Below are 11,144 nucleotides of genomic sequence, written 5' to 3'. Positions count from 1 at the left end.
CTCTGGGATGTCAGGGCAGTTCAGTCTGTCCCTCACACGTCCCAGGCCCTGGCTGTGCTGCAGGGATGCTGCGGGTCGGACATTCGCTCTGGCGGTTCCCACATGCCCTCAGGCTCTAGGTGGCAGGATCCTTCTTCCCAGCGTTGCCCCCGCCTCATGGGGGTTATGATCCCCCCCAAGTCTGGCCCGCTAGGTGTCTTGGCCGGGGGCGTCTCCCTGCGCTGGGCCCGCTGCCCAGGGTCCCCCTCGCTCTCCCCAGCTGCTCCCCGCACCTGGCTCCGGACTGCTTCAGCTCCACTCTGCCCCAGCGCTGCTGCTGCTCTGCCTCCAGCTCCCTGGCCCGCTTCTCTGGCCGGCAGGGCCCTGCTCCCAGCTCAGCTCGGGCTCCTGCTCGCTTCTTAGCTCGGCCTCACGCTGTCTGAGCCTGTCAATCTGCCCGTCCTGTCCATCAGGCTGACCTGGAGCGTTGGCCTCTCCCCATTGCTCCTGGCGACTGTCAGTCTCAGGGTCCTGATTTCCCATCGACCCTTCCCCTTGGTGCTGGGAGCTAGCCACCAACCCCCCCCCCCCGCTGAGTTTTAGTAAGGGGCCAACAGTCCACTGTCCCTGCCGGCTGGGAGCGCCGAGCCTGCCTGGCCCTGGCTTACCGAAGGGCCTTCAAAGCAGGGGTGACAGCCACTTGCAAGTCCCACCCTTCCCCCCGTCGACAGAGGGGTAACTCCGGGGCCAGGGAAAGGTGACTGCGCCCGAGGCCAGTGCATCCTGCAGTTCTCTGTCCCCTGGGGCTCCTGCAGGAAGGCGGAGTAAACGGCACATGCCTCCAGCAGGATTCTGATCACCTAACCCAGGCCCTCTCCAGTTGGGAGCGGGGCCCAGGTGCATCGAGGCAGAGGTAAGTTGCCCTGTGCTTTTGCTTGGGTGGGTAGAGAGGGGTGCGAGGGATTCTTCCAGACCCCGGCAGGCACCTAGCTTCCACAGGACGCAGCCCTGGTATTTGTCTCCAGCAGGGTCACCACCTTTTCGGGGTGGAGGGGATGAAGGCTGCCACCCCGCACGGGGGAGGGGCATTTCTCCAGGAGTAGGTTGGTTTCCGTGCCCCAGACAGTTCTTGCTCGGCCGGTAAGCACTGAATGGCCTGTCTGCTAAAGCAACCCCTTTCCCACGGGATCTGAGCAGCTCCCCCCAAGAGGTACTGGGAGAGGCGACATCCCTGACTTGCACCCTAATCCCCCAGCCTTCCCAGACACGGTCGTCGCTCCTGGGCCGGGCCTGGCGTGTATTTACAGCCATTACGGACCACGGGTTTGCTTTCTGCGAGGAAGGAAACAAACCTGCTTTCATTGCCCAGTAACCCCAAGCGATGCAGAGAAGAGCCTCCTTTTTAGCAAGGCTGTGTCCCCCCTTGCTTAAGGCAGTGAGCCCTGGTGAAGGGGGGATCTCACATGATCAGGGCTTATGACTTGCATTTTTCTTAAATTTAGAACCCGCTGAACTTCCCACTCACTTCTTCAGAGCCGTTTCTTTGCAGGAGAAGAGAGTCCGCTGCCCCTTGATGAGACTTGTGCTGCTGTTCCTCTGGGGTTAATTAATATGGATGTTTGGCACCAAATCTGCTGCTGCTCCTGTGAACAAGAAGAGCCAGAGAACAATCCGCTCCTCAGGTATTTATTAATGTCGTTAGCGTCGTAAGATTGGAGTCCTGTTGCGCTAGGCGCTGCACGGAGTGAGAGACAGTCCCTTCTCTGTAGAATTGGATGCAAAAGAAAGCATTATTCGCCTCCTTTTAAAGGTGGGGAAACTGAGGCACAGAGCCAGGACACGACACGCGGTATGTGTGGCTGAGTCCCGGTTCAGCGCTTTAAACCACGTCCTTCCTTCCCCTCTGTTCTACATCAGACTGAATTCCGTGTTTGTGTCCAGTGTTCTGGTAGCAGCCCCGTGAAGCAAAATCCTTTGTCTTCACAGCATGGTGAATCAACTACAGTCCACCCTTAACCCCAGTGCGGGGGGCTCTTGAAAATCCCGAATTGCTTTTCACAAGAGCAGAGAACTTTAGCCCAAGTTTTCTGGCTGATTACATTCTGCTTCACTTCCTACCGTCTCCCGTCCCACGCTTGGGTAAGGCGTTCTCTCCCGCATGCCTGTGCTAAACTGCTTGGAACAGCATCCCCGCATGCTGGTCAGCCGCCGCCATGTTCCGCAGCGGGGCCAGCTGCATTTCTGCGCCGTGAACCCAGCACCGAGCGTGTGTCAGGGGCACTCAGAGCCCTGGGAGAAGCAAGACATGGCAGCCGCGCAGGCGTTCATACAAGGATGGAGAAAGACGCGCTCATGGCTGCAGGGCAGACGCCTCTGAACCCTGCTTCCAAATCTCCTTTGCTCCCCTTTCCTCTACAATGATGGGGGCTTCTTTGGTGGGGGGCTGATGGGCACAGAGAGGGGCTATCCAGCCAGGTCCTACAACCACCCACTTGGATCGGGATTTGCAGAGGGAGCGTTTCCACGGCTGGGATCTTTCTCCCCAGTCAATGTTCCTAGAGCCCCACTCACCCCTTGCCAGTGACTGCAAGATTCCTGCTGGCTCGTGGGCGCATGAGCTCCCTTTCCTGGTTACCTGCCAGGACCCTGCATTCTCCACCAGGCCGCATGAGTGTGTGTGTGGGGGGGGGGGCTGGGGGAGTCCTCTTCCCCTTCCCCTTCCCCTTCAGCCACTGGCTCTGGGCTACCACTGGAGGAGGATATTGGATGAGCAATTGTTACAACCTGCAACCGCAGCTCCTCAGCGCCCGTCTGGCTTCCCCCAGCCCCGTCCTGCAGTGAGGGGCTTGGGAAGGGAGGGGTCCATGACTGCTGTGTTGGGGCCACCCTAAGGTGCCTGGGCGAAGCTGCCCCACTGCCTTGTAAGGTGGCCCCATTTGCATGGCAGTGTCTGCTGCTGGTGCTGCCTGGGTGCCAGGCTGGGTGCATGCCCCGCGCTGTCTCACCCGCTCTCCTCCCGTTGCAGTGAGATGCTCCGGTACTTCGATCAGCTGGGGAAGCGCAAACAGGCCCAGGCCACCAACCTGTGGAACGAGCCCGCGGACGACACCCACATGGAGCGCGACGACGACCGCGAGCTCTACAACCTGCTGCAGAAACGGGCCAGGCTACGCCAGGGCTCGGAGGTCGGTGCCCCCGGCCCACGCGGGCCCCTGGGACTCACGGAGGGCCCCACTGTGCATGACGAACCGCAGGGAGCTTTCTTCTTCCCTGGGGTTGGAGACGTAGGGCTCCGAACGGGGCCCCAGGATGCTATGCCAAGCTCTGCCACTGACCGGTGCTGTGACCTTTGGCAAGTCCTTGCCTCAGTTTCTCCTCCCAGCCTGTCTGCTTAGCCTGGGAGCTCTTCTGGGCTGGAACTGGCGGCGTTTGGGCACACAACAGGGCCCTGCTCTCACTTAGCACTTCTGGGTGCTACTGGAACATAACTCTCTTACAGGAAGGGGATGAGCGAATGGCTGTGTAAGACCAATGGGAGGCCTAGCTGGGCTGGATGGGATCTCACCCTGGCTGGCACATCTACCAGGCACTGAAATGCTCTGCCCTGCTCTAGGCTGCTCTGATCCTGGGCTCTCAGAGCCTTCACAACGGATCTCCACTGTATCAGTGGGGAAACTAAGGCGCAGTGGAGTAAGAGCTGTTATTAGAATCCAGGACAGCTGCCTCCCAGCCCCCACTCCCCCAAACCACTGGACCCCACTCCCCTCCCAAAGCCAAGAATAGAACCCAGGAGTCCTTGCTCCCGGTCCCCAAAGCAGCACTATCCTGTGAAACTCCCAGTCAGTCTCCAAGGCCGGGCTGGGAGCATGGCTGTGGGCCAATCCGTGGCGCAGGTGCACGGCAGCCATGACTGGATAGAGAAGGGAAGGGGGGGGAAGCTGGTGCCTTGTGGTTTCCGGGGTCTGACCCCCCCAGTCTCTCTCCCGTAGGGCTACCGACGCCTGAGCTTCGACATCAGCGCCCACCGCCAAATCCGCCGTGAGGTGAAGGACCGATGGAGGCAGATCCTAGAGGTCCTGGGTACGGCGCCCGCTTCAGTGCTGGCGGAGAGGGGTGCGGGGTGGGCGGCAGGCTTTGCCCGCTGCGCCTGGCCCTGCTTTGCAGCCTTAGCCAGGGCTGAGGGGCTGGGCTGGGCCCTCTCACCGGGAGGCAGTGCAGCCGAGGGGCTTGCTCATGGGACGCAGGGCCCAGCATGTGCCATCGGACCCAGAGAGCAGGCCTGACCCTGCCTCTCCTGCGTGCCGGAGTCTCTGAGCCTCACCCACATCTGGGGGGAGCATTAACAAGCCCAGGGCAATGACGCCAGCCCCTCCGAACAGACTTCTGACCTGGGGCTGGAGGAGTAACTCCTCTGGCGCCTGGTAGCAGTAATAGGTTCTTATCCCCTCGAAGAGACAGGCACCACGCAGCTCTAGCGAGGGCGAGCGTGGAGCTGGGGCGCGGGCTCAAAGGCCTCTCTCCTCCCACCCCTGGGCAGGGTTCAGCACCGAGGCAGACGGCTTGCTCGACATCACCTCCACGGCCTCCTACAGCTCCCTGCGCCAGCCCCTGCAGGCCCGCCAGCTCCTCACCGCCCTGGCCGAGCAGACCAGCCTCTTCGACCGCCACTGCAGCCTCCCCGAGCGATACCTCTTCGTCCTGGTGTGTGGGGCGGGGGGGCAGCTGGCGGGGCCCCCTTCTTCCCTGTGTCTGCAATCTCTCTGTGGGGTGTAGAGTTTGCAGCTGCAATGAGAGATGATGAGTAATTGCTGCTTCCCCCACAGGGGGATGTGGGTCCCTCCCTCTAGCCATAGCCCCTTGCTTGCCCCTGACCTTGTGCCCCTCCCCATCCCAGCCTGGCTGTCTCTCCCCCTCCCCAGGACCGGCTGCTCATCCTGGATGCCGGGGATGACTTCCTCTCCGCTGCCCGCTGCTACTACCCCCTGGAGGCCGAGGAGGGGCCCCCCAGCGAGGAGGAGCCCCCCAGCCAGGAGGCCGTGCTGGTGACGCTGAGCCCGGCACCCCAAGGCGGGGAAGAGGAGGAGGAAGAGGAGGAGGCCGCAGTGATGGATGAAGAGTCCCTGTTGGTCAAGCTGATAGAGTGAGGCCTGCCCTCGGGGGCAGTCAGGTTAGGCCGAGAGCTGCCCCCAGCGTGTCCTGCTGCTGCTGGCGGGGGGCACAGTGCTGAGCAGGGGGTCACAGCCCCCCTCATGGCACCATGGCCTGTTGGCAGCCCGAATCTGCTGTGTGCCCCCTCTGCTGCCCTCTTACCCACCTGCAGAACCCCCTCCCCTCCCGCTGCCTGGCCTCCCCAGAACCCTACACTTCTCCAGCTGGGCTTGGGGCCACCGGGCCCTTCCCGTATTGCTAAGGGGGGGGTGGGAGCTGCCGGCCTGTTGGGAATAAGGGTCCGGTGGTGCCTGTCGTATGGAACAGGGTGGGATGTGCCCGCTCAGCCAGCTCTAGGCAAAGGGGTCGCTCCAATCTGCTGTCCCCACTCCCATGCAGCCACCTCTGGGGTGGAACGTAGCAGCTGCTTACTAGCAATGCTACTCAACCGGTTAGCGGGGAGCCCTAGACCACTTCCATCACTTGCAAACCATTAGGCTTTTCTACGGGCGTTGGCCCTGGGCTGCAGTGATTCATACTGGGCTAACTGGGAGCTGGGTTGGAGACTTACAGCGGGACGGGTCCTTGCAGGTCGGGCGGTTGCTGTTCATCCTTTCCTGGACTGGCTAGTGCTGTGTGACTGTTCCCTGCCAAAGCCAGTTAGTGGGTGTGGGCAGGGAGGTCACGCCCCCGGTGGCTCCCTTCCAAGTGTATCGACAATGGCACGAACGGGGGGGGGGGGGGGTGCTGTCATTCTAGCGTAATGAACGTCAATCAAAGAGGCAGGGTTTGCACGGGCCCCCCAACTCTTTTATCATCGACTTCCCTGCAGTAGGTTTCTGCCTCAATTTCTCAGCATGGTTCAGAGCAATGATGTGGCTTTTCTGACACCAACCCAATCCCCCACTCCCTGCCACAACCCGTCTTCCTCCCCTCCCCCACCCCCCCCCAACCCCTGTGCCCCAGCCCTGGACTCCAGCCCCCCACCCTGCTATTCCAGTCCTGAGCCGTGCAGCATTGCAGCACACCTCACAACCCTGAGCTGCAGCCGTCCACCTGTTTGTTTATTTCAGGCACCTGGTGTGTGTTTGTGTGTGTACGTACAGTGCCTGGCCTTGGGGGGGGGAGGCTGAGACTGTGTGTATGGGTTAGGGTGACCAGACAGAAAATGTGAAAAATCGGGATGGGGGTGGGGGGTAATAGGAGCCTATATAAGAAAAAGACCCAAAAATCGGGACTGTCCCAATAAAATCGGGACATCTGGTCACCCTAGTGTGTGTGTATGTATAGTGCCTGGCATGGGCAGGAGGGGGCCTGAAACGGGGTGGGTGTGTGTGTGTGTGTGTGTGTGTGTGTGTGCGTGTGCGTGCCCGCGCGTGTGTGCATACAGTGCCTGGCACAGGAGGGAGGGACCTGATCCCTGACCAGTGCCTCTGGCCCTTACCCCGATGCTAACTAATGACGCAGTAGAGCCGGGGATGAAGACGGTGCCGTTCCCCTTCCCCTGCAGCCCAGCACGTGGCAGCAGAGGGGCGGCTGTGGCTGGCGCTGCTGCTGCAGGGTTGGCTCATGTGTCACCCCCAAGCTGGGGGATTTAGGAGGCGTCTATCTTTGTGCTAGTTGAAAGCACACACACACCCCGGCTTTGGCAGCGGGCCACGAGAAGCAGTTAACAAGTCTCTGATTATGTTGTTTACCCGACCCCTCGCTGTCCATCTTCCTCCCTTTGCTGCCCGTGCACCCAGGCCAGGCTGCAGCCGGGGGCTGGGTGCTCCCTGGAGCTTTGCGCGGGGAGCCAGCAGCAGTGGGGGGGTGTGAAGAGCCCCCGGGGGTGGGGAAGAGAAGTAGGGCCAGATTGCCTTCGAGGGCTCGTCTATTTCAGCGGCAGGGAGTGGGCGCTGGCAGCCAGCTGGCCAGTCCAAAGGGCAAGCACGCAGTGTCCCCGGGCTGGGGAAAGGTCAGCCACGCTCTATGCGCCAGGCTGGGATTAGAGGCCGCCTCGCAGGGCCGGAGTCCAGCCTCCGGGGCGCAAAGGGACAGGGGGAGCTTTGCTGCCTGGCGGGGCACCTGTGGCCTCAAGAGGAGAGGAGTGAGGCAGAGGCCAGGATCAGGACAGGCCATCTCCCCCCCCCCCTCGGCAAAGAGGGGCTCCCTGATCTTAGGTGTAATGGTGTAACTTCTGCCCCGACCCCCGTGCTCCTGCCCCTTTCCCCAGCCCAGAGTCGACGTGACTCTGTATGACCGGGTCAAGCAGCCCTAAAAGGGCTGGGAAGGTGCATTAGTGGGGAGGCGTCTCCTGCGGGGGAATGGGTGTTACATGCAGAAGGGGCTCTTACAACCCCTTGACTGGGCACAGGGATTACAGCTCCAGCTTCCGGAGTCATGGGCTGAGAGTTTGGCTTTAAAAAAAAATAAAAAAGAAAGAAAACATATTGCTAGTCCTCAAGGATGTAAAGAACAAGTTTGAAAATGTGACCTGGAGTGAGGGGTGTCACCACTGCCTGCCTGAGTCTACAGAGAGCCTAAAACAACAGCGCCAAGAGGGGTGAAATTGGCCTATTCATCTTAACGCTGACAGCTGCCGTCACCCCATGGAGGGGTAGGGCCGTGGCCTGCAGGTGGGACTATGGGGCACAAGGTGGGTTGAGTCTAGTGCCCCATATTGCCTTGGTTCGCCTAGGGTGGCTGTTGGGCTGTCAGTACTCACAGCCGTGGCCCCTGGGCTGTGGGGGTGGGGTGGATGGGGCCGGAGCCACTGCTCTGCGGTAGCGCTTAGCCCGCGGCAATGGCAGCCATGTGGCTCTCCACGCCCCTGGAGCTCAAGACATTGGCGTCTTTGCCAGTGTTGTACCCATGGGCTACTGCAGCTGTTGGCACTCAGCACCCAGGGGTCATGACGCCGGGGCGGCGGGGGTAGGGATCAGGGTCCTGCTTTCCAGGTGCTAACAGGCTGCTGTCTGCTTAGTCACATCGGGGGGGGGGGGTGCACAGCTGAGACACCCCCCACCCGCCATGCGATGACTTAGAGAGGCCCAGCAGCCAGCGCTACCAGGCCTTCAGGCAGGGCACGGAGCTCTTCTATCCTGGGAGTGGGGAAATCAGCCGGTGGTCCAAGCCCGCGGTGCATTGCGACGGGGCTCCGCGGATGCTGTAAGCAAACCGGCGACAGCTGCTCTGCCCTGTCCCCCCTTTCCCAAGCTCCCCCTACTGCACCCCCGCATGGACAGCCCTTGCGCCCCCCCTGCTCTGGGTTAGCTGTTTGAGCCCACAGTGCCACGGTTCAACTGTGACTGCGAGGGGAGGACTGAACCCCCCCCCCCACTAATCACATAGGCCTCTGTGTTGGTAGGGGGTCAGGAATGCAGCTGGGCCTGGGGCAGAGCGCACAGCGATAAGCTGTGTCCCAGGGCACTGCCAAGCCAGAGTCCTCGCTGTTTCGGGCAGCACCGGGGCCAGCTGCTCCCAGGGTCAGGTGCGGTTGTTAAGCGAGTGCCAGGCATTCCTAGCTAATCCCTGGGTTTTGATGGGCCCCTCCCCGGGGCAGCCGAGGGTCAGGCTGCTGGGAAGGAGGCCAACTCCATTCACCCACCTCGCTGGAGTGTGGGGGCCCAACAGGCCTGCAGCTAAGCGAGGAACGGGCCGGACTGTATGACAAGAGGAACAGTTGTGGATGCCCTCAGAAGTTCATATGTACTTCGTGAAAAACGCAGTGTCGGTCAGAACCCTTGTTTTTAACTTTATTTTTATGCAATTAAAAAATGAAGCCCTATTTATGTGTTTGCTCCGTCTAAGAATATTCAAGCATTCAAAACATTCAGAGTCAGAAACGTAAAAGTCTAGAGCATAACGTGAAAGTGTTGTGTAATGCCCAAACTGGTCATAAACTAACGTTGATGCCTTCCTGGCGATGGTGTCTGAATGCTGCCACAAAGACAACCCGGGTCAGTTTTGAAGTCAAATCACTTTCCTGTGACAGGGGAATTAGGTTTCTCTCTGTCCTGGGTCGTGCTTGTCCTTTGATGTGATAATCTTCTCAAACAAGCGAAGGAATTCTCACACCTTGCAGACGCTGCTCCAAACAAGACTACTGCAGACATTTCAGAACTACATATGAACGAACGCCTCCTTTCATTCCTTGGCAGCCCCTAGAACGTCTTCATATTCTTTGCACTGTCTCTTCCCTAGCAGTGCTTCCAATCAGTGGCGTAGCGAGGAAATTTGGGTGGGCATTTTGGGTGGCTGGGCAATGACAGACGGTGCCAGCTCAGCTTCTCCCCTGACACCGCTCCCTGTCCCTAGCCCCGGTGCCCCCAGACACAGGTTTCACCTGCTGAGCTGGGCACACGCATGGGGCGGCTCAGAACATGGCAAGGCAGAGCTGCCGGCGATTAGCTTTCTGGAGGGTGGGTGCAGAGCTCCGTCCTGGATGTCAGATGCTCCGGGTCGCTGTGGCAGCACCACACCCCTGCTCAGATTTGGGTGGCCTGGATGCTAAGCGGGTGGGCCGTGGCTACGCCCCTGCTTTAAGCACAACCATTTCCATTTTCACCTGCTCAATCTCTAATCCAAGCAAGTCAGTCCAAGCACACAGAGATTCCAATCTCAAGAAGTCTGGAGTGCCGGTGGAGTAGAATACATTGCCGAGAAGGTTTTGTGTGAGGGCGTTCTCAGACAATCTCCTTTGCAATTCACCCCTGTGTTCATCAATCAGTTCATGGGGCATCTGGCGCTACTGAGGCTCACCGATGCTTTGACATCCTGGTAAGTGCTCAGCGCCTATGAAATCTTAGCCCTTTTGGTGGCACATTTTAATGCTGTTGCCTCATCACGTTCACCTGTCAAAACAGGGTGCATGGATGAAATCGCTGAGGAAAAACTCACGCTTGTTGAAGTGCTTCATGGGCAAGGGTGATCAATTCAACTCCTTTCTCAAGGTGCGTTTGTTCCTTTCAAAGGTCATTGTGCACAGGAGCAAACTCTCAAAACCATTCTTTTAAGCTCAGCTCAGCACAAGCATTTGGATGATTCTGAAACATCCAACAGCCCTCTTGCTTCAATGGACCAGTCGCCAGATCCATCCACAAAGTTTGACAGAATACTCTGAATTGCTTCTTTTAGAAATCATAGAATATCAGGGTTGGAAGGGGCCTCAGGAGGTCATCTAGTCCAACCCCCCCTGCTCAAAGCAGGACTAATCCCCAGACAGAGTTTTACCCCAGTACCCTAAACAGCCCTCTCAAGGATTGACTGGGGTGAAGGAAAGCAAAGCCATGTCGAAACAGGGCGCCCCAGCCCGCAGTCTCTGGGCGAGGTGGTACGCCCAGCCCTGGCGCCCAGCACTCCAGGAGCCCCCTGGGACTCTGCAGTAGCATGGCAGTCACAGGACAGGCAGCTAAGGTTTGGTCTGGGCTCCAGGGGAGTGTTTCCGTTCCCGTCGGCCCCTGCGCGCCCCAGGAGCAGCGTCCTCCTCGCTCTGTGGCCAGAGGGAACACTCCCTGCTCCCCTCCGTGCCAGCGGGCAGGGGCTGCTCACAGCACAGAGCCCGGAGTCCCCACTTGGCTGCTTCACCAGCCGCCCGCTTCCCAGGGTCGCACCTCTCTGGAGCTGCAGCGTCCTGCGGCCACCACGCGTCACTTGCTGAAACTGTGACAGCTCCGTGGGCCTTAGGCCTGCAATCACTCACCTGAGCAAACTTGGAGTCAGAAAACAGGGAGGGATGATTTCCAGGGGGGCAGTGCCCCCCCCCCCCCAGCTATGGGCTTTGTTAATCTCGGCTTGGAGCATTGTCTCTCTCTCTCTCTCTCTCTCGCGCGCACACACACACACACACACACACACACACAGAGCATGACTGTGCAGCATGCGCACACACACACAGTGCCAGCAACACCTCCCAAAATAGCACTGGGACGGCTATTTAAACCCTGGCCCCGGCCCCGGCCAGGCGGCCAAATACCCAGGGCTCACACACACACACAACTGGGCTCTCACACACACACCCACAGCCGGGCTCTCAC

At 59.8% G+C, this 11,144-nt stretch overlaps 2 protein-coding genes across 2 annotated transcripts in view; both read left to right on the top strand.

The window, feature by feature from the left end:
- Nucleotides 1-1,590: 1,590 nt before the first annotated feature.
- LOC112122830 (melanoregulin-like) lies at nt 1,591-5,123 on the top strand. Its single transcript, XM_026654802.1, has 5 exons — nt 1,591-1,661; nt 3,005-3,164; nt 3,969-4,059; nt 4,517-4,680; nt 4,899-5,123. Exons 1-5 carry the CDS (start codon nt 1,591-1,593, stop codon nt 5,121-5,123), a joined length of 711 nt encoding a protein of 236 aa, XP_026510587.1.
- Nucleotides 5,124-7,912: 2,789 nt separating this feature from the next.
- Nucleotides 7,913-11,144, top strand: part of LOC113407072 (telethonin-like) — a 4,536-nt gene continuing 1,304 nt past the window's right edge. Inside the window, exon 1 of the mRNA XM_026654663.1 lies at nt 7,913-8,040. Within this exon, the coding sequence (XP_026510448.1) occupies nt 7,913-8,040 (128 nt within the window). The remainder of the gene's footprint in view (nt 8,041-11,144) is intronic.

This window comes from Terrapene carolina, unplaced genomic scaffold, assembly GCF_002925995.2.
Source record: "Terrapene carolina triunguis isolate 2854851 unplaced genomic scaffold, T_m_triunguis-2.0 Scaffold193, whole genome shotgun sequence".
NCBI classification, from domain to species: Eukaryota; Metazoa; Chordata; order Testudines; family Emydidae; genus Terrapene; species Terrapene triunguis.
Note: the sequence above shows the minus strand (reverse complement) of the source record. Positions and strands in the feature narration are given on the sequence as shown.